Genomic DNA, 22,958 nt, shown 5'->3' with positions numbered 1-22,958 from the left:
AAGTTTGGCCCGTCTCACACACATTTCAACTTCACATTTTATTTTTCCTATAATTTCTACAACAAATAAATACTTAGCATTTGCAATATGCTTCAGAGTATTTAAAGGACCTCACATTAAACACATCAGTAATTCATATTTTCCTTTATTCCTACTTTTTAACTGCATCTGTAATTGTGATCCAAGGGAATACTTATCTCAATAACGAGTGAAACAACACACTGTCATCTTGCATGGTTTTTTCTTTCTTTCTTACAGTTAGATTGTTAAGGGCTGGAAGCACCATCTTATAGATGCTTCCTCAGCAGTTCGGTAAAGTGCTCACAGAATGAAAATATGTATCACACACGTATTTTTACTATTAATAATATTAATAATTAAATAATGTCAAAGACTTCACATGCCAAGAAGGCCAAGTTTGCACAGTGACCTTTCGCTTCAAAGAAGTTGCAAATTGCTTCAATTGGACCTGTATTATTTAAAATGCTTACACATAGTTGACCCACATGCAGCCAAAATCGTGTTACCGTTGAAGCAGCCCCATGGCTAGCCAGTTTGTCTTCTACAAGGCAGAGGTAGAGCAGAGTAGCAAGAGCATTGTTACCAGTCCCAGAGCTCTTTTTGTGCCAGGTTCGCTTGGGGTTCCCAGCATGACAAGAGATTTAAGCTCTCAACCTTGCTTCTCAGGCAAGACCCACTCGGGCATGCCAGCTCGGCGAGTGTTAAGGAATATCACTGGGGGTTACCTTAGCGAATTCAAGTTGATGAGGGGAAACCCGTGCTATGAATGCATTCCAAATCACATTTTGATCTGATAGTTTGAAAACAAAGAGAACAGGCCACGTTTTTCATGAGGCAGAGATAGGTAGCAAATGCTTTGCTAAGGAACTTTCCGCTTCTACATATATTCTGTTTACTAGATTCCAAAAAATTACACGTGCCCAAAAGCTATCAATGCTTAATTAAGAACATCCGCGCTGGATCAGACCAAAGGTTTATCCGGTCTAAAATTCTGTTCCCCCAGTAACCAACCAGATGCCAATGGGAAGCCCTCAACGAGAACATTAATACAATTGTCTTGTTCCTCAGCAACTGACATTCAGAGCCATATTGAGTGTTTCTAATGATAGAGGTGAAATTCTGGAGTCTCCCATCGTGTGAGGAGGCCACAGTATTTGACCCTTCCCTAGAGTGTGCTTCTCAAAATACTTCATATGCTCTGAGGTTTAAATTAAGCCCTGGTGACACTGATCATAGATACATGGGATCCTAGCCAGGACACTGATGCCCCCCACCTTAAACACAAATGCATAAGCATTTACCCAGATCGTTTAAAGCTAACTCATTAAAAACTTACTTTAGCAAAGTTAACACTCTCTTATTACTTATCTACTCACATTTCTCTCTCTCTTTATCTACAGCAGGGACAGAGAATAGGATCCAGTTGGCTGGCCAGATCTTGAGCTCCCCCACTCCCCCCCCCCAGTGGACAGGGCTGGCCACCTGTCACTCAAAGGTGCCACCATTAAATCTGTTGACCCAACTTCCAAAGGAAAGAATCGAATCCTTAGAGTCTAAGAAGTGTAAGGTGGCAAATTTGGTTGGGGACAACTTCTCCATCACAACAACTTATGAGCATAGGCTAGACTGAGAATTGTGACTCATCCAAGCACACCCATCTGTTTGTAAGCATAGATGGAATCCCAGGCCTTTCCAAGTCCAATTTCAACATTACACCATACCGCAGCAACAGCAGAATGTTGAACTGTGATCTGACTTACAAATCAAATGCTGCCTTTGTTTTTGAACATATGCATTTTTTTCAGGAGTACCCTGATCACATTAGGAAAAAATGTGATCGTCTGGAAAAACACCTGGTCTGCACAAACAGAAGACGCCACACCTAGGAGAACATCTCCTTTCTACCTTTTGTAATTGCAATTGCATAATATATTTAAAAACCTCATGAGTCAACACATTTAAGGATAAGGGGGCAAACTAAAAGATACATCTTTTAAATCATGCATCCTGTTTTTGGGTGCACAGGACAAATTTTTATCCCATCTACTCTGAAGAAAAATGAAAGTGACTATGCTAGTAAACAGGTTTGAGACCCGCAATTAATAAATTATTTCTAAAGAAGTGTGATATACACACACACAGTGGTACCTCGAGTTACAAATGCCTCAGGTTACAAACGCTTCAGGTTACAAACTCCGCTAACCTGGAAGAGATACCTTGAGTTGAGAACTTTGCCCCAGGATGAGAAGGGAAATTGTGTGCTGGCGGCGCAGCAGCAGCAAGAGGCCTCATTAGTGAAAGCACACCTCTAGTTAAGAACAGTTTCAGGTTAAGAACGGACCTCCAAAACTAATTAAGTTTGTAACTAGAGGTACCACTATACACACACACACAGACACACAGACAAACCCTATCTATAATAAAACTATTCATAAGCATATATCCACATTAGTCAAGTCCACTGAACTTACATCAGTCCAAGGCCACATGGCCAGTGATGAGACAACTTGTAATATCTAGAGGACCACAGGTTAGCCAGTCCTGAACTAAAAAAAGTTTTCAAATTCAGACCAAAGAGAAGAAATTACTCCGCACTTCCATAGCTTGACGATCACAGTACCGAAACTGATAGAGTGCATTTTCTTTAATCATCCAGCCCAGGCTCTGACAGCCAATATCAATAGCAGGAATGGCCTGCTGGATGGAAATATGGGATATGCTTACACTGTAGCAGCACCCCAACTGTAGAATTCTCTCCCCATGGAGGTGCAACAGCTTTTACCTTTTGAAGCTCCCAACCACAGGTGAAAATGTATGCATTTACTTAGCCTTCATTTATATAGAATTGTAGAGTTGGAAGGGACCACAAGGGCCATGTAGTCCTGCCCCCTGTGATGCACGAATCTTTCGCCCAACATGGGCTCAAACCCACAACCCTCAAGTTAAGTCTCATTTTCTACCAACTGAGCTGTCCCAGGACTTTTGGCATAACTGATTAGATTGCCCAAGGTTATAGAAATCAGGGATCATTATATCATCTACTAAAAATTTTGTTATGTTACTATAATCATTGTTTTGTTGTTGATTTTATATTTTTAACTTAGTTTTATTAATTGTTTCATTAACTGCCTTGAGATCAATTCTGAAGAAGAACAGCAATAAAATAAGCAAATCGCAACAGAGAAAGCTGCCTATGAGGGTAGATTGCTCTATTAAGATTTTTTTAGTTTAATTTCCGACTATCATCCATCACCCATCATTATAGCAGGGACAGATGCCAATGTCATTCAGCTTCCAAACCAAATAACCGTTTCATCATTCCAAGCAACCTGGAATCCAAAGATAGATGATATTCCTCTGAGAATATATAAATACAATTTAATGGCTGCTGTGTTATTAAAGAACAAAAACAAAAACAAGCCCCTCAAAGGATTTTAGATAATGTCAAAATAGCAACAGCTTCAGAACTAAAAAAAGAAAAAAAAGTTAACAAACAGGACAACTGCCAGTTCAGCCACTGAGACCATGGTGACAGTGTATTATCCATTGTTTTTCTATGGCAAGGATAAGAACTTGAATAAACATGCAGCATTGCCAGCTCATGGAGGAAGCACACTGACAGGAAGAACACAGGACACTATCTTACAGAAGATCAGACTATTTGCCCATCTAACCCAGTATTGTCTACTCTGACTGGCAGCACCTTGCCAACATTTTAGACAGGAGACTATCCTATCATCTCCATGTCTCTTTCTAACAAGCGAATCTGGGACCTTCAACATGCAAAGCATCCCCAATTGATGAGCACACGATTGAAGCGGAATGGTGTAGCCCATCAGGGCAAGGCCAAAACAAACTTACGCCTGTGATAAAGAACAGAATGGCACTGCCATCGTTCCACAATGCCAACTGGACTGGAAGTTGAATCTTCCAGGTTAGCTACAGAAGAAAAAACTATGGGGTGCAGAATGGGCCATGTGGCGCCTCCAATAGTCAAGGTGCTCCTGCATATATCCAGGGAGCCTCCAAGCACCTATGACCTGAAACAATTGCCTCACTTTGCCTAAAGGTAGGACCAGCCTCACAGTCAATACACACATAACTTCCACACAAAGGAACAGAACAAAGTATTGCCACTACTCTATGTTACTTTGCCCTCTTTTCCTCATAATGTGTGCTAGAACATGTGCAATGTGACATGCATAGTGTATAGTGCATTTCCCTACACTTGACAGCCAATGACTTTAAGTAGGTGCAAGGAGGGGAGAGTAGCACAACGAGGTCACACCTGGCGTGGTTTGCACATTATACAATGCCAAACTACCGTTTAGCATGAAGGAGCCAAGTGTGCTGGTGTACATTTTGAAAATCGTGGCCACTTTGGTCCTCTTACAGTCCTTCTGCTGCTGCACTACCAAGAGCATTGCTTCTGAAGTCAGGCTCATGCTTGGTCTCACTCCAAACAAACCACAAGCTGTAACCAAGATTTGTTTGTGGCTCGCCACTCATGCTTTGTTTGGAGCTAGACATACATGATCCCAGATTTGGATGTAATGCTAAACCAAGTCATGGTTTGGCTTGGCTCCTAGTAGTGAGGCAGCGATCAGTGGCCACAATCTTCACCCTGTGTACCAAGAAACTTGTCTTGCCTAGGGCCGGGCCTGATGGGCTGTATAAGAACTGCTGCTGCTGCTACCCAGGAGGACTCCCCTGCTGTGCGCCTGAGGGCCCCAGTCCTGCCACTCACCACCTGGTCTAGGGAGGGGCCTGACAGGCCTATAAGAACTGCTGCCGCTGGGCAGAGAGGGCTCTGTTTTGTGTGTGTGTTCTTTAAACTGCTGTTATTTTTTACCTATGTCATTTAAAACTGGGATATTAATGCTATATTCTTAATTTTAGATTTTGTTTTCCATTTGGTTGTGTATTTTTTGATGTGGTTTATTTATTGCTTATGACTTTTGTAATTATGTAAATCTTGTCATGTTGTAAGCTGCCTTGAGCATTGTTTTTAACTGTGGAAAGGCAGCATACAAATAAAATGATGATGATGATGTTCACAGTTTGCCATGGTTCGCCTTATGGTGACATGAAAACTGAGCCATTGTGTTATACTACAAGTGAATACAGAAGGCAAATAGGGAAGACAACTCTATGTCTAAAATGTTTAGCTCATTCCTGAAGAGTATTGATCTTGGGACACTAAAATTAAGTATGCTTCCATGCAGTAAAGGAATCAACATATTTAGAAGAGAAGAAGAGTTTGAATTTGATATCCCGCCTTTCACTCCCCTTCAGGAGTCTCAAAGTGGCTAACATTCTCCTGTCCCTTCCTCCCCCACAACAAACACTCTGTGAGGTGAGTGGGGCTGAGAGACTTCACAGAAGTGTGACTGGCCCAAGGTCACCCAGCAGCTGCATGTGGAGGAGCGGAGATGCGAACCCGGTTCTCCAGATTATGAGACTACCGCTCTTAACCACTACTCCACACTGGTTCTCAATTAATTAATTAAGTAATTAATTAATTAATGCAAAACTTGTGATACCTTCGGCCAACTTATTTATTCATCAACACAACTATGAGAACAACAGTACTGTGACATCTTGCCAAAAACACAGTTAAGAGTAACTATAAAACAAATATCAGGTGCAGTAATGTAAAAATGTTCATTCTAGAAGCAACACATGACTTGTCACAATGCTGCTCACAGCACAGGCATCTGAAATTACATGTCCCCAAAGTAGCATTACTCAGTTTCCAATAAAATATAATAATAATAATAATGACAATAATAGTCTTGTATCAGCCCTTCCATTCCCAAATATATGCCAAGGAGTTAATGGATGAAAAGAGAGAGAGACAGACAGACCACAAGAAACACAATAAAGGTGGGTTTTAGTAACTGATACAGTTGGATTCAAACAAGTGTATTGTATAGGAGGAGACTATAGGAGAGTTTCCATAAACTCATCTTTATGGAGAAGGCCTGCAGGTGATGTTTTGCATGTAGAAGGTCCCAGGTTCAATACCTAGCATCTCCAGGTGGGACTAGGAAAGTCCACTGCCCAAAATCCTGGAGAACTGCTACTAGTCAGTGTAGACAATACTGAGCTAAATGGACGTGTGGCCTAACTTTGTATGAAACTGCTTCTTGCACATCATAAACCAGTTCATGTATCAATTGTCATAAGTATGCTAAATAGGGTGAGAGTATATAATGACATCTGAATAGCAGGTCTAAGCGAAGTAATTAAGCAGGGATGGAAACAGGCCATGTTCATGGACTAGATTAGATGGTACTGGCATAAACAGAATGATGTGTGCTCACTGGTAGAAATGAGGGAATCCATTTCAAGGAAGACATGCTAGACAATATTTCATTTGTGATGAAACAACTATCTTCAAAACCACAGCTTTCCAATTCCCACAAAAAGCCATAGTTTGATTGGTTCCTTAATCATATATGATTAAGTGATAGCTACACTACAGTTCTCACTGTGATTTATGCTTAATTGCACTTGTTGGAAGAACTAACCGTGCAATTTAAGCTCTCCATCACTAACCAGCACGCTCTGAATAAAATGCATCTATGATTAAACAACTGTTGTTCCTCTTTTTCATTTAGACTTATTTTCTATAATGCAACATGTAAAGTAGTTCCAAATCCATGTAGCGAAGTATCACTAAAATATTAAGTAGTTCTGTCACTTATGAAAGTAGCCTGTCAGGAAGCTTAAGCATGCAGGCTTGCAATACAACATCATGTAAACTTACAGTTGTGCCTTTAGCACTCTAACCAATAGAATCATGAATACACCAAGTGATGTTTACAATGCATGAGGATCATCACACACAGTATTGCTTGCTGCTTAGCTTAGATGCAGTAGCTGTTGGGAATTAGAGTTTGGTACAACAGTAAAAAGGCACAACTTTTTGTCATTTTATACTAAAATACTCAAAGTCACAGTACATAGACAAAACTCGCTGTTTAGCAAAAGATTTTAAAAATGTTTAAAGATGTAGCTGGACAGTTTATAGCCCCATCACCCACAAAACACATATGGTGTAATTAATGCCTCACCAGATCATGTGGGATATTTAATTGCATTGATCATAACCCTTCCAGCACTTGGGGGAAAGTAGCCTTTTTTTTTTTTTAAAGAGAAGGTGAACAGGGGCAGGAAAAGAAAGGGTGGAAAGAAAGGGAAATTAATATTTCTATTATCTGGAGTGAGCTGGTTTCTTTACAAATTGCTTCCGGAGAGCTTTAAAGAATCCTTCTGGGTCAGTAAGATAGGTCGGTTTCAGTGCTCCAGCACAGAAGTAAATTTACTTGAAAAGCTTCATTTATCTGAACCAACAGAGGCATAGATAATGAAGAGCAGAAATAAAGGTCTACTGCAACCACACCAACAGCTTAGATAAACCAGCCAGATCACAAGGAGGAAGCCGCTGGGATTAACCCCCCAAGATTAAAAAAATCTGAATCATGGAAATTATATACAAATACACACACACACACACACATGTGAGCACAGAAAGCTTTGGTCTCTCTTCCCCACCCCCCTTTCTCTCTTTGGTCATTCTAAAAAATATCATATTTCTCTGCTATCAATCAGAATTAAGCTGCTTATGGATGCGTAGCAATTCGGTACATGCAGTTGCCAGTAGCAACAGAGCATACAATTGTAGGGCTCTCCTCCTCCTCAGCAACAGCAGCAGCAAAAAGGAGGAGTGACCAAAGAGGGGCAGCAGCAGATGGGACAGCAGAGCAGGGACAGCAGAAGGAACAGGAAAATGAGAGGCAAGGGAAAGGGCAACGGATAGCAGCAGGAAGAAATGGAAACAGTAACAAAAAGCAGAAAGGACAGAAATGCTGGGCCAGACGGAGCAAAGATTCCACGGCAGTAATTTATAAAAGGACAAGAAAAGGGCAAGAGTTGAAGGAGCTTCAGAAAACTGGTGGAGTAGTGACAGCAGCAGCAGGAACTCCAAATGACAGAATCAACAGCAGGAAGTTGACAGAAGCAAGTGTCTCCTATTTGTAGACTTAACTACTCCGTCCATTCGGAAATCAACAGGGCCACTGTGCTTAATCCCGATTCGCCAAAGTGCTATGCAGCAGCTGTCTGGCTGCCATTCCCCTTGCCCCACATGTTGCCCCCTCACCACATGTTTAACAGCAATGCTAGTCCTGTACAGGCTGTTGAGAACTTGGCAGCCGGCTAGTACTGCTGCTCAGACCTAGTGTCTGTGCATTAATCTGCACAGAAGCATGTGTGCCGAGGGTGACACCGGTTTGCATAGCGGTTAAAGAACAAACGACCAGACAAATGAGTTCCTACAGATAATCAGGAGGAGAAAATAAGACACACTCGTAGACATATAGATGCACGTGTTTACACCTACAAACGACATCTCCCCAATGCTCCATTGTCGGGAAGAAGGGCATTCCATCCAAATCACCTTGCGAAGCGGAGCATCTGCCGCCCACGCTGGCGTCGACGCACGCAGCACGCTTCGCCCCCATGCACTTGCCCACGCTCGCCGTGCACATGCAACTTAGGCACCCACCAAGCGCCCGCGCGCAAGCCGGCCTCTTCGCGTGCATGCATGCACTGAACGCGTGAACCTCTGCAAAAACAGCATGCATGCCCGCCGTGTCAGCTGCTCTCCCATCTTGCTTCCCGCACAAGTCCGCCCCCCGGCTTGCACATCCCCCCCGCCCGACGACCTTTCTCCCGTACTTCGCCCTTAACGCAGGAGTGAAGGGGAGGAGACGCCGGCCCGGGAGGGGGGGGGACACACGCCAGAGGGCGGGGTCCAGTCCAGAACTGGAGCGGGAAGCCGGCAGGCGAGCAGGTGAGGAAGCCGGGGAGGGGGGTGAGAAAGAGAGGTGAGGCCCGAGGAGGGCCCCGCCGTCGGCGTCCGCCTCTTACCTGCTCTCCGGAACAGCATTCTGCAGCAGGCGCGCACCAGGGGCGGGGCCTCTATAATCCTCGCGGGCCTCCGGGAGCCTTGCAGGAGCCCGTCGCTGGCGGCGTCGGCGGGCCCCGAGTTCCTAAACTTCCCATGGCCGCGGCGGCGGCGCAGCAAGGGGCCCCCGGAGCATCAGCCGCCTTCGCCTCTTCGCGCTGCTCTAGCCGCCGCCGCCGCTTCTTCCGCTTTGTTGTGCTCCTGCTGCCGGGCTGGCTCTAGTTGGCGCTCCTTGTCGGGCTGCGGCAGGGCCGCCGCCGCCGCCGCCTCGCATGTGCTTGGGGAGGGCCGGCCAGGCGGCGGGGTGGGAAGGTGGCACACTTGCCGCGGGGAGGGGAGCCACTCAGGCGCGGCGGCGGCGGCGGCGGCTCCTCGAGGGGACGCGCGGAGGGGGCTCTGGCGGCCACCGCCGTGTGCAGGAACTGCTGGTTCCGCGGCCGGGGCCTATCGACTCCCTGCGCCGCCCTGAAGGAACTGCTTAGGATCGGGGCTGTCAAATCCAGCCCATCTGCTGCAATCATAATCAGTCTCAACTGAATGGCTCTGACAAATCTGTGCCTGCAGCAGGGGTTAGGGAAGTCAGGGGGAGGGAGGCAGCCAGGCAGGCAGGGGGGTGAGGGGAGGGAGGGCGTGAGGGGAGCTCTCGGCGAAATACTGCTATTGTGTGCTGGGAACTAGGGTGCCTGCGAAGTAAGAGGCAAGCGGGGAAAGAGAGGCGCTGGGCTGGGAGAAGGAGGGGGCAGAAGCCTCCCCACCCCCCAAAACACCCACTTTGCAACAACGACAAAAAAGACACACGCAAGAGCTCCCTCTGTGCCCAGCTCGGTTTGTCGACCCCTCCTGCTAATTAACTAAATCAACAATTGCTGCACCTTAATCTGATTAGCAGTTTTGCTCTGGAGGAACAAGCTGGTGCGAAAGATGCCAGCCTTAATTCTTTTTTCCTCAAGAAGTGAGGAGGAAGTGGGAGGGGGGCCCCCCATGCATTGTTTGAAACTGACAGGGTTGTGTACTTTTTAATGCTGCAAACTTGCCTAACGTCAAGTAACAGCAAGTGTACGAAAGGACATTTGGGTTGCAGGAGTGGGGGGCAATGCTGCTGATGGGAAGAATTTGTAAATATTAAGGAAGTTGAAGGGAGTTTGGCTTTGGGGAAAACATTGAGTGGCGCACTTTCTGGTTAAGGCACTTCAAACTTTCAGGGGAAGAGTGCCTGTGGAATTTCCAAAGCTATATAGTGAGTGCAGTGACTCCTTTGGGCTCTGGAAACCTTCAGGAAAGTAAGATCAGGGCAGTTTCAGGATTGCTTTTCTACCATCTATTGATGTATATATAATGTACCCACAATTAAATATCCTGCACACTAGTGATGCAGATGATGTTCAGAGTTGAGAAGTTTAGAATACAGTGGTACCTCCGGTTAAGAACTTCATTTGTTCTGGAGGTCCGTTCTTAACCTGAAACTGTTCTTAACCTGAAGCACCACTTTAGCTAATGGGGCCTCCCGCTGCCGCCGCGCGATTTCTGTTCTCATCCTAAAGCAAAGTTCTTAACCCGAGGTACTATTTCTGGGTTAGCGGAGTCTGTAATCTGAAGCGTCTGTAACCCGAGGTACCACTGTACTTAATAAGGAATCCTGACACCCACTTTGGTGACCATGCTTAGCAGTACTTTAGGCAGAAGACTTCTGGGAAACTGCATTTCCCAGGGGTTCTGAGACCTTACTAAGGACCCAGAAGCCCTGGTAAAGAATGATAAGAAGCCCTACTATGGTGGTTCATTTGGTGGTGGAGACATGGTCAGGACTAACCAAAGTGTCAGAAACAAGTTTCAAGATCTCAAAAATTCTTTTTCAGACTGGATATTAAACAAAGAGGGACAGAGGCAGGGAGGATAAAATATGCCTTGAAGCCCCATAATAGGAACACAGTAAGCTTACTTAAACCTAATCAGGCCATTTGACTACCTGTTTTATACACAAATATGTGACTCATGAAAGATTCCTTCAAATTTGTAATAGCAGTACAGAGTTGGGAGATACAGTGATACCTCAGGTTAAGTACTTAATTCGTTCCAGAGATCCGTTCTTAACCTGAAACTGTTCTTAACCTGAAGCACCACTTTAGCTAATGGGGCCTCCTGATGTTGCCGTGCCGCCAGAGCACGATTTCTGTTCTCATCCTGAAGCAAAGTTCTTAACCCGAGGTACTATTTCTGGGTTAGCGGAGTCTGTAACATGAAGCGTATGTAACCTGAAGCGTATGTAACCCAAGGTACCACTGTACTACTTTTTAAGGATAGTACTGTTCCCAATATGACCTAAGTATCAGGGAAATGCAAAAAAATATAATATAGAACTCCTCATTACCTTGCATTGTTATGTATCACTATTATCATTATACTGTTTAGATACATTTATGCTGTATATGTTATTTTGGAATTGTTTTATTGGAAATATTTGTGTGTTGTTGTTGTTTTAAAAAATGCTTTGTGCTGCAAGTTTTCCACAGTGTCCCTCTAAGGAAATGGGAGATCTGTGTAACTACATACACGCTATACATTTAAAGTGCACACAGAAATAATCATGGGAACTATAATTTGTTAAGGGTCCTAGGAATCCTAAACTACACTTTCCAGGATTTGTGGGGTTTTTTTGTGGGGGTGCTTTAAATGTATGGTGTGTATGCAGCCTGTGTGTCCTAGTCTCACCAACCAACCCGCTCTAAGGGGTTCTACAAATTGTAGAGCTTAAAAACTGAGCAGATGGAGTTGGTTGGAGGAAGATATAAAATATACATGGAGACTTCTTGTTTTCTAGGCTGTTCTGTTGCCTGGATGGCATAGTAAGGCAATGAAAACATGACTCTTTTAGAGAGTGGGGCCCCTCTACATGTGGATGCTGTGTTTGAATGGGGAATGCTCATCTCCACAGTATTTTATAAAAGTATGTGCAGATCTTATTTCTAAGCAGACACACAAAAAAGTCACTACTAGTAGGGGAAGAGCTTCTGCCTAGTAACTACATCTTATTATAATGTGGTGATAAGTGCAAAAATCCTTAGAACTTTTTTGGGGGGGGCTTGATTCTTGTGTATATACATTTATTGCGCTATGTCTGCAAAAAAAATAAAAGTTACTTCCAGGAAGATTTCCAGGTCTACTTATTTAGATTAAATGTCAAATGAAGGAACTTGGCGGCATTTTGGTAAAAGACTCTGTATTCTTGCCAATTAGGAGAATGTCTCTTGCTGGAGAAATAAAAGATGCACATAAGACTAGTGAGCTAGAAGTGGCAAAGGAATGTAAGATAAGGAAGCTAATCCAAATAAACGGCAAAAGCTATAAGGAAGGAAGTAGAGTAATCCAGGCCCCAGTTTGATAAAGGACTTAAGCATGCATCTAAATTTAAATACATAAACACCTCCTCCCCCAGAAGAGCAGATTTAGAATAGAGACAATAAAGTCATATATATGCACAAGTGACCTACTGGGTTGTGGCTACAGAGCACAGTTTCCCTTGTCCTCAGTTAATAAACATCAAAGTTCGTAATTGGATTCACAGTACATTAAGCCTCTGACATAATAAAAAATAATAATGCCATTGCAACAAACTGTTATCATACTATCAATAGTCCTTGCTTCGAAAGTTACCTTGCTAATTACAAGCCAGTTAGCTCAGCATTGATTTTGGGTACAGTAATGGAAACACTGATGTGGGGCTCAATTAATGCAGCTTAATGAGAGAAAAGTAAGATTGCATTCAGTCAGCATGGATTTTATGAAAGCAGATTTTGTCCGCTGCATCCTACCAATGACAGTTGTTTGGTGGACAAAGTAAATTCATGGTACTCCGATAACATTTGTAAAAAGGATCTGCTTGGCTCCATCTTAGCTAGCATGACTTCCCTGTAGGAACAGCAGAGTTGGTCCAGAGAAAAAGCAAATACTTCTGCCCACACATGGTCCCTTATTACGAATGTTCATAGAAAAGTGTGGGATCCAACTACAGCCCTCAATTAAAACAATTTCTACTCTTTTCAGTAGATAACATCTAACAAAGTAAAAATAACAGCATGTTATCTCAAAAGCCTGGTAATACTGTACACTATTTTCACATCATGTAACTTCACAACAGGAAATCATGTTATAACTGGACTGTCTCAACTTTCTTTCATGTTAGGAAAAAAATGTGTAGGGGATTGATCCTGTAAGTTTACAGAGATGTAGTGGTGATGGCTTTTAGAATCAAGCCAGATAAAAAAAGAAAAAGCTCTGTTCATGCAGGTACTGAGGCCTGGCCATTGCCCAATGTAATGGACAAAATTATAGGTGAAGTTGGTCAGCCAAAAATTGCTAAATGTTGCTTGTTGTTTGGGAAGATACTGTTGCACTTGTGTTCTGCTTGTGGACTCCCATGAGCATCTAGTTGACCCCTGTGAAAACAGGATGCTGTGCAAAATGGGCCTTTGGTCTGATCCAGAGGGGTCCTTATTAATGAGAAAAACCATTACACTTTTTCAAATACAGGAAGGAAGAGAACTCTTGCTAGCACCTTGCTCTTTAATCTAAGGTCCATCATAATATGAACCACAAATTCTTAGACATGGCTTCTGTGGAAGAAAAATGCTTGTAAAAATAGAGAATGGTCCACTGAGCTCTCCCAATAGGTGGGCAAATTCAGAGTCCAAAGTGTTGTCTGTACTGCAGTAGTTCATGAGAGTCGCATCCTGACCTGTTAAAAACTAGAGTAGGGCAGAGATAAGTTTAGTTCCAGTGGAAGGGAACCTAAGTTCAGCACCTCCAAGACATCACATGTAGAAAGTCTCTCTTAAAACATGGCTTCATCAAATGAGATTTCAACCATAACTAATAAATTTCAAGAAACTCATCTTAAATTTCCAATGCTCTTTTTGTACACAAGGGCAGAACACACACACACGGAGAGAGAGTCTATATAACCCATAAAAGAGCATGAAGTCTAATTGATCTTTATAGTACTTGCCTTATGCAGTAAATATTTGCTTGTGTATTTGGGTGGTTGGATTGTGTATGTGTGTACACATGTGGAAATAGCAATCTTGTTAATGTACATTTCATTCATTTTTAAAAAACAACAAAATTACTCATCCCCACCTATTCCTTGTATCCCTACCCCCTTAACCCTCTTTTTCACTCCTGTCAGATTTCACTAACCTTTCCCCAACCATCCCAATTTTTATTTAGAGAAAAGAATAAAGGAAGCCCCTGCATAAAGTTTCATTTTATTTATTTTTGAAAAACCAGTATAGAACTGTGCAAAGTTTTGTTGCCCAGTGCACTGGGACCTAAAAAAGTGAGATGAGAAAGCTGTCCTACAGTGGCAAGAGGATTCCACACATGTGTCACAGATGATTTTCTTCCTCAGTGCCAGATCTTGGAGAAGGAATGTCCCTTTCTCCAGCCAAAGAACACTTTGGGATTTTTAGAACTGAGCAAAGATAGACACACACTGCATTCCTAAACACATTTACTTGGAATCAAATTCCATTTAAATGTAAGTAAATGCATACAGAAGTGTTCTTTCAGCTGGAAACAAAGCCAAGCAGTGATTTCATATGTATTTTTTTGATTAAAAAAACCCACTGATATCCACCTGGGGAATGTCTCTGAAATCTCTGCTCAAAAACAGCTTTTTCAGACTGAACACTGAGCATCGCTGAGATTTAGGTTAGGGATGGAGAACCAACATTGACTGCTAGAGACTCCTGCTTAGAATGTTGCTTTGATTTTCAGGGTGTGCATTTAGCCCAGGGGTCAGCAAGGTTTACCTCGCCTGGGCCAATTCACTCCAGCGCGCCCGCGATTTCCGGCGTCTGTGCAGACGCGATTTCCGGTGCCATGGAAGTGAGTCCCTGTGCTGCACTGTGCTGCACTGGTTTAGCACAGCACAGCAGGTGGCTCGGTTCGGGGGCGGCTCGGGGGCCAGTTAAATGACCCCTGTGGGCTGCTTGTGGCCCATGGGCCTTAGGTTGCTGACCCCTGATTTAGCCAAATGAACCAGCTGCTAAGAAAGCCGCAATATTGTATCATTTACTCTTGAAAATAATCCACCTAACAATTTTTACTAGTTCTAAGAGCTAGAACACAAACATATATAACGTTACAATATAAATAGCTAATTGTAATTATCAAAGAGTCATGAAACAAAAACAGTTGTAAACTCCAATAAAACATTATGGAACATGTCTCTCATTTTTGCTCCCTTTCTGAACTTAATTTGGGAAAGGGGGGTATTCTTAAGTAAAAGTTGCTTCTGAAGTTTCCATATTACAGTGGTACCTCGGGTTACATACGCTTCAGGTTACAGATGCTTCAGGTTACAGACTCCACTAACCCAGAAATAGTACCTCAGGTTAAGAACTTTGCTTCAGGATGAGAACAGAAATCGTGCTCCGGCAGCGCAGCAGCAGCAGGAGGCCCCATTAGCTAAAGTGGTGCTTCAGGTTAAGAACAGTTTCAGGTTAAGAACGGACCTCCGGAACGAATTAAGTACTTAACCCGAGGTACCACTGTACAACTGACACATCTGCATCAAAGTGTATTTAACCATGTATGGAGTCCCAAGTGTTAGTGCAAATTCAAGTTCAAGCAAAAATCTTTATCCAAAGAATGGCCTGCAATCTTTTAATGTAATGCTGCCTATCATGGATGTTTGCATTTTTTGCAATTGCAATCTTCGAAACAAAAATGTTTTCCACTTAATCAACAGTGACTATTTTCACTGCCTTTAAAACACCCAGTTGATGACTATATAAAGAAGGTTCTAGAGAAACGGTGCATTTGAGGCATGCTGAAGACACACACTAGAAATCCGATAAGAAGATGCCCAGCAACATCTGTTCTTGGGTGTTTGGCAAAGTACCATGATTTAAGCTGAAAACACAAGTACCACATTAAATGCTGAACCAGATTGCCCTGAAAGTTGTATCTATGCCAGTATTGTCACTCACTAAGCCTAGAATTTTAGATAAACCAAGACATGTCTTTTGGTCAGGATTGGGTTCCTATAACTCAGGAATAAGAGAATAGGAATCAGGATTTCTTAATGTTAAGGGAGTATGTAAGGAAGTATTCTAGACTTGACCTCTGTACAGTCTCCCACCTGAAGTGAGCTTTGAAGTGCAGGTTGAGCATCTGACAGCTAACTTTCGATAGACAGTCTAGTCTACACCTTCAAACACTCTTTTGATGGAATACCACCAGCTACTGATAGCCAAGAAGCTCCTTAAATCATCACTCATCTTCATCACCTCTGCTATTTCCCTCCCAACTATAGTTTCTATAGGATGCTATCCCTTGGGAGGCTCTCCTGCTGCATACATTTATATCCGTCCCACATCAGACAAAGACCTTCCCCTTCTCCCAAGCCCTTTAATTACTTTTTAACATTTTAATGTTACTTATTTTTTAGTTCTTGTTCAATTCTAATGATTGGTCTTTGTGTGTATCTGGGTGGGGTTCTTAATCTGATATTACTGTGCTGAATTTGAAGTTTTGTTGTACTTCGGCTTGTTTTTATTTACTTGTAGTTCACATTTTATCACATTTAGATGTTTTAATTTTGTTTCATTGTATGTTACCTAGAAACCTCTCCCTGGAGCAATTAATAAGTCAAACAAAGAAGCAAACAAACAAAGGTTGAAGCAGGGAGCCTCCACACCCAGGAAAGGCTCATTGCTGTAAACATTGTTCTCAACACATTAAATGCAATGGTGGGGGCAAGAAGAGCAATGTGATTTGGAGGGGGCATGCTAAATGTGCAGCCCCAAGGCTCCTTTCAACATGCTAACCCACTATATGGGGGGAAAAGCATGAAGAATATTATTATCAGCAGAAGTCACTTGGTACACCACCATCATAGTCACTCATAATGATTGGATGTGGTGCTAGGGTCATAAAATAAAGGTAAAGGATCCCTGGACGGTTAAGTCCAGTCATAGGCAACTATGGGGTTGCGGCGCTCATCTCACTTTCAGGCCAAGAGAGCCAGTGTTTGTCCACAGACAGCTTTCCGGGTCATGTGGCCAGCATGACTAAACCGCTTCTGGTGCAACGGAACACCATGATATTTTCTCTTTGACTTTCATATGTATATAAGCAATGCACATAAAATTATTCCTAACCTTAAGTATTTCCACCGACGTGGTATTTGGCTGTTAGCATAACGTGACTGCAAAATTACAGACCAGCAGCGATTTTGATGTTACACCTTCTAACAACTTATAAGCCTCCAGTAAAAAATAAATAAAGCGGCTTTGCTGGATCAGCAAGTCTTAGGAGTTGGACATTTGCTGTATATCACTTCAACAGCAGTTTCAATACACTCTTTTAATGAGTAATATTTTCAATAGTGTGGCACAATCATAATATATTAGAATAGATAGATAGATAGATAGATGATAGATAGATAGATAGATAGATATGTATTTCTGTGGGATTTTCAAGGCTGAACATTTAATACATTTGAAAGCACTTAATCCCTTTCTTTTTAAATGTAAGGACAGGAAATGTTTCCAGGGCTTCACAGAGACAGCTTGTATTACAACAGATAAATACATTTGCATTTTTGTTTGATACTTTGATCTCAATGATCTCATTCAGTAATGAATCTCTAAGCTGGATAATTTTTTATTTTTTATTTTAGATTTGCATGTAATCCAATATCCTCCCCCACCCCAAAGCCACCATTCCTTTGAGTGGACCTGTGCTTAACTCATGCGGTGATACAGTTGTCTATGCATGCTGTGCCCACTGCCCTTCAACTGAACCATGGACTACAGTTCAAGAGATCCAGACAATAACCATCTGCCTTACACAGATGGGATCAGGTAAAATCAAATCCCAACATTTTTCTAGCCCTTTAAACCTTTGAAAGTTGTAAGCACATCTGAATACATACGAGTTCGTTCTTAAGAAAGCAAGCCTTGAAAACAAACAAAAAAAGGAAAACTTCCCAGGACTGCATATTTAATTGTTCCACGTACTTTCCTTTGGTCTGTGCATGTATTTGAGCAAACATCCATATGTCTATGAGGTTATCTGCCCTTTTCCCTGCTGGAGTTTGTGCCTTTCAGCTTAGTAGAATAGATTATATTTCTTTATGACATAAGTCTAAAGAATATATTTTGCTCAAAGCCTCTAATTAAAAGAAAAAGTTCCAAGGAATACATCTGTTTACATTTCTGCTTTTTGTTTGCTTGCTTGCTTTGTTATTAAGCTTGCTGTGAATTTGGTCAATAGATTTTCTCATTTTGATGTCACTTAGTACAATGTGCAGGTTGAAGGAACTAAAATTTATATAAATAGTTCAGTTATATGCTCCTTTTCAGAATCATCTTATAAAGCTATGCTTTAAAATGGAATATATGTTCACTACAATCTGATAATATAGTAAGCAAATAGACAGAATGGCTTAAAAAAAATAGCCAGTGTTAACCATTTCAGCTTGAAATTCTCATTTATTTCTCTGGTAAGACTTCTGTAAGTAGCATTAAGAGGAAATTCTGTGCCTACTAAAGGCTATGATAACTTTTAAGTTCACAGTTTTTCCTTCAATCAGTCACCAATATGACACAAAAAAATTGATGCTACAGTCCTATGCATGCTTACTTGGGAACACAAAGAACCCATTGAAATCAGTAGTACTTATGTCTAAGTAAACACCCATCAGGTTACACTGCACATCAGGAATGGATTCGTATGCAAGATAGGGTAACTTTTTATTTGTTTGAAATTTGCCCTTGCTGCCTGATGCCCTTATCCAATACAACCATTTCCCAGACAACATATCAGTAAATAAAAATATTTAAGAAGCTATATTAAGTTTACACGTGACGTAGAGAACTCTGGGAGTATGAAATTAATTTGGGAGGGAGTGGAGAGGTAATACCAGCTGGGCAAACCCTCAGGGCCAAAACAGATGTGACATTATTCATGCAAGTGAATGTTTATTTTAAAGTAGATTGCAGCTGGGGGAGCCCAATCCAAATAGGTACCAGATCCAATGTCAGGGAAGGGAGTGATTTAATCATTTGCCCCTGCCAGAGCCCCAATATGTATATGCACACTCCTTGCACCAAATAAAATAAAGTAAAACATTCAAACAATTGCGTCTAATTTGGCCCACAAATCCCTCACTATCACTTGCCCCTGGCCTGTGTTAACCAGCTCTTATGAGTGCAATCCTATGCATGCTTATTCTGAAGTAAGTTCATGGGAGCATATTCCCAGGTAAGGGGCATATATTAGTTGTTAGTTGTTGTGCATTACATCTGATTAGAATAAATGAAAATAGTTTTAAAGTATTCGAAAAATACATGTAGCTCTAATGAGCAAATTGCACAGGAAAAATTGAATCTGCTTCTTCGTTCAGCATTTTTTAAAAAGAGTCCCTAAGCCACTATTAGAGAATGTATGAGCAGTCTGAGTACTCGTCAGATTCATCGGTGGGACAAACAGTGATTTTGCCTTGGATGCTGCCAAGACAGTGCAGCTGTAGGCTCCCATTGCTGGAAACATACTGCTAAACGCAGTCGAAACTCCCCTGGGGACTATTCTTTTTGAGGTTGGAGAGTATGGACATTATAGGTGTTGTCTTCTGGACTAACAGTGGTCAAAAAGATCCATCCCATCCATGGGACTTGATGACATGTGTAGGGTGATTGAGGTTTTATAGGGTAGCTGAGGTTCAGGGATTTTGCAGAATATGATTTTTAACAATTCTAAGAACACTGTAAGTATAGATCACAATTTTACCAAGTGGTAACTAAACCTGTAGTTCATGCAGTGATAAGCCAGTCTTCCACTTTTCTCAACAAAGCCATGAAACTAATTACACAACCACAACTAAATGAGAAATCCAGAGAAACAATGGGCAATAAGTTCTCACCACCAAGCACAACATTATAAATGAGTGGCTTAGCGAGTAGTTATATGCACACTGTAGTGCCTTACCACATGGTAAATGATCATCTGTATTCACCCTATGTCTGCTTGTCCATTGCTCTATTTAATCATATTCTTAGAGAGTCCGACACAAGAGAATAAGTAAGTTGCTAGAAATCTGTGTAGGGTTTGCACTTACAGTTAAATTTGAAATAGCAATCTTCTCCCCACCCCCTAAGGATATGTAGCAGTAATGGCAAGGAGTAAGCAGCTTTCTCCATTTGTTTGTAGTTCCATGGAATCCTTCTCTAGGTAAGCAATTTACAGCTAATCACAATTGTTTATTCTTAATATCTTTTTTCCATGAAGAAGTCCTACAGTGTAATTTTGCTCGTGACCAATTAAGTTTTCCCAGTGGATGTTTATGATTACAGGACAAAGCAACCTCTTTAATACTTGCCAATCCTTAGCTTGCAAACATTAAACTCCAGAGGATAGAGACCTGCTAATACTTTCAACAGATATACAAATATATCTCATTTTATTGTAGAAACCCCATTCTATTAAACACATGCTTTGTAAATGCCTAACTTAAGTTATTATCTATTTTGAGCATTCCCTTGGCTGCTATCCTACATACTCAATATTTTGTAATGTATTCAATAGTCTAAAACTTCCTGGCATTGGTCTACAGTAAGTGCTTCTGGAATCTACACCGAAATAATGCAGATTCACCGTAACATGTTTACAGTGCCCACTGTCTGTCGCCAAGCCTTGTCTCATGTAAGTATCCTCCTTAGTTATCTGTCAAGTGCTGGTGCAGGGCTACCAGGTGACCATGATCAATACAAAGTTCTAAGTTCAACAACTGTATCTCACAAACTATGCTCTGAGACAACACTGTAGATAGGTAGGAACTGTAAAACAAATATTTTGGCCTCAGTTGCTCTGGGCTTATTGCTGATCATGCATTTGGCTTTCGTAAGACACTTCATCTTTCAGGTACTTTGTTCATTTTCGAGTTCATGCAAACTTTTCCATCACTAATCCTTGGAGTTTGTATCTGTGCACAGATTAATCTTTATTAGTGCCTGACCCACAAGACTCTGCTCCTTACTTCCTAATCTGCTCCTCTAGATATAGATTAAGGCACCTGCCAGCAACTGTGGTTTCAGAGGCACCCATCAGTTCCCTTACTGTTTCCTAAATAAAGGTTCTTTGTTCTTGAACAACCAGAATGATCCCAGTCTCTTCCCAGAGGTTCCCCTTAAGTTGTTTGGATAAATGAAGCCAATGAAAAATTAAAATCAGTTACAGAACAGTGAATTAAATTAGAAGCAGTATCAGACACATTAAAAGAATTGGTTTTATGCTTGAAAAGAGTATCACAAGCTTCTAATTAAAGTAGATACAAAATAATAATAAGCTACCCAATGGCATTCACCTGAAGTTCCCGCTAACATGAAATGAATTTTAATCCTGTATTATGTCAAAAGGCCCTCCCATGAAACTCCGGGATAGTAAGAGAAGACAGCCTAAATTAGATAGATGGCTGAATCCTTGAGCAAAATCGAAAATATTTTCTACCCATTTCTTTCTTAATTGCATGAAATCAGGTTTATCTTTATGTATTTATTTTAAAATATAAACAGTGTAATTGTATTCTTTTGTAAAGGTAAAAGGTAAAGGTAAAAGACCCCTGGACAGTTAGGTCCAGTCAAAGGCAACTATGGGGTGTGGCACTCATCTCACTACAGGCCAAGGGAGCCAGTGTTTGTCCACAGACAGCTTTCTGGATCATGTGGCCATCATGTCTAAACCGCTTCTGGCGCAACAGGATACTGTGATGAGTGCCAGAGCACACGGAAACACCATTTACCTTCCCACTGCAACGGTACCTATTTATCTACTACACTGGTGTGCTTTACAACTGCTAGGTTGGCACAAGCTGGGGCAGAGCAACGGGAGCTCATCACTGTTGCGTGGATTTGAACCACCGGCCTTCCAACTGGCAAGCCCAAGAGGCTCAGTGGTTTAGACCATAGCGCCTCCTGTGTCCCCTTCATCCTTTTGTAATGTTACTTAGATCCATTAAAACCAACTGGAATGTTACCATATATTTCAATAGGACTCAGATAATATTTGTGCAGCCTATTTTTTTACAAAAACAGCAGTTGAGTTGGTAAACTTATGTCTGGATTGTATCACTTCAGAATGCTTCTCTATACAAAAAAATCCTAGGAAACTGTGCATGTCAGGGAAACTACTATACTGAAACCCTTTGCCTTTATGCCTAGTTTTCTAGTGAACGTTTTTTTCTAGAGAGGGAAGACTGAATATTTAGTTTGAAGTGATCCAGGCCAGACTCAGGGTTACCATCTCATGAGATTTTCTAAGAATAAGGCCTTGCATGCAACATTTTCAAGATTTGAATGTGCTAAAGGTAAAGGTAAAGGGACTCCTGACCATTAGGTCGAGTCGTGGCCGACTCTGGGGTTGCGGCGCTCATCTCGCTTTATTGGCCAAGGGAGCCGGTGTACAGCTTCCGGGTCATGTGGCCAGCATGACTAAGCCGCTTCTGGCGAACCAGAGCAGCGCACGAAAACGCCGTTTACCTTCGCGCTGGAGCGGTATCTATTTATCTACTTGCACTTTGACGTGCTTTCGAACTGCTAGGTTGGCAGGAGCTGGGACCAAGCAACGGGAACTCACACCATTGCGGGTATTTAAACCGCCAACCTTCTGATCAGCAAGTTCTAGGCTCTGAGGTTTAACCCAAAGCGCCACCCCCGTCCCTCTGTTGAATGTGCTAATGGAGTTCTAAAACTACAGTTTACATAGCAGATAGGAAGAGAAATGGGGGCAATACTGCCTTCAGGACCCAATGTGGGAAGCTGATCTGGAGTTTATTGTGTCCTGCATTCATACAACCTCACAAATAAGAAGAGCTCAAGGTTTAAGCTGGCAAAGGTGGACAGTTATGTGGTATCCATTATCTATAGGATTATCCAGCTAAAGTACTCCCAACTTTTCCCCACTG

General features: G+C 42.0%; 1 protein-coding gene and 1 long non-coding RNA gene across 12 annotated transcripts in view; one reads left to right on the top strand and one right to left on the bottom strand.

The window, feature by feature from the left end:
* NCKAP5 (NCK associated protein 5) overlaps nucleotides 1–22,958 on the bottom strand; it is a 605,696-nt gene that overhangs the window by 335,307 nt on the left and 247,431 nt on the right. Inside the window, exon 1 of one of the 10 annotated variants that reach the window (XM_083581671.1) lies at nucleotides 8,959–9,412. The exons of 7 other annotated variants lie outside the window; for them this stretch is intronic. Coding sequence is in view for 2 of the 3 variants with exons in the window: in XM_083581659.1 (XP_083437785.1) it covers nucleotides 8,486–8,634 (149 nt within the window). In the remaining variant the exon portion in view is untranslated. Of the gene's footprint in view, nucleotides 1–8,485; nucleotides 8,672–8,958; nucleotides 9,413–22,958 lie in introns of those variants that run through there. 2 more of the 10 variants (XM_083581659.1, XM_083581662.1) reach the window with 2 other exon arrangements.
* The window catches only part of LOC310747936, a 65,027-nt gene continuing 50,813 nt past the window's right edge, over nucleotides 8,745–22,958 (top strand). For both annotated transcript variants that reach the window (XR_014541034.1, XR_014541035.1), the window contains exons 1-2: nucleotides 8,745–8,881; nucleotides 17,679–17,862. This is a non-coding gene — a long non-coding RNA (uncharacterized lncRNA). The remainder of the gene's footprint in view (nucleotides 8,882–17,678; nucleotides 17,863–22,958) is intronic.

Source organism: Podarcis filfolensis (assembly GCF_964270895.1).
Source record: "Podarcis filfolensis genome assembly, chromosome: 1".
Classification (NCBI taxonomy): domain Eukaryota; kingdom Metazoa; phylum Chordata; class Lepidosauria; order Squamata; family Lacertidae; genus Podarcis; species Podarcis filfolensis.
The sequence above is the reverse complement of the archived record's forward strand: the minus strand, read 5'-3'. Positions and strand labels throughout refer to the sequence as shown.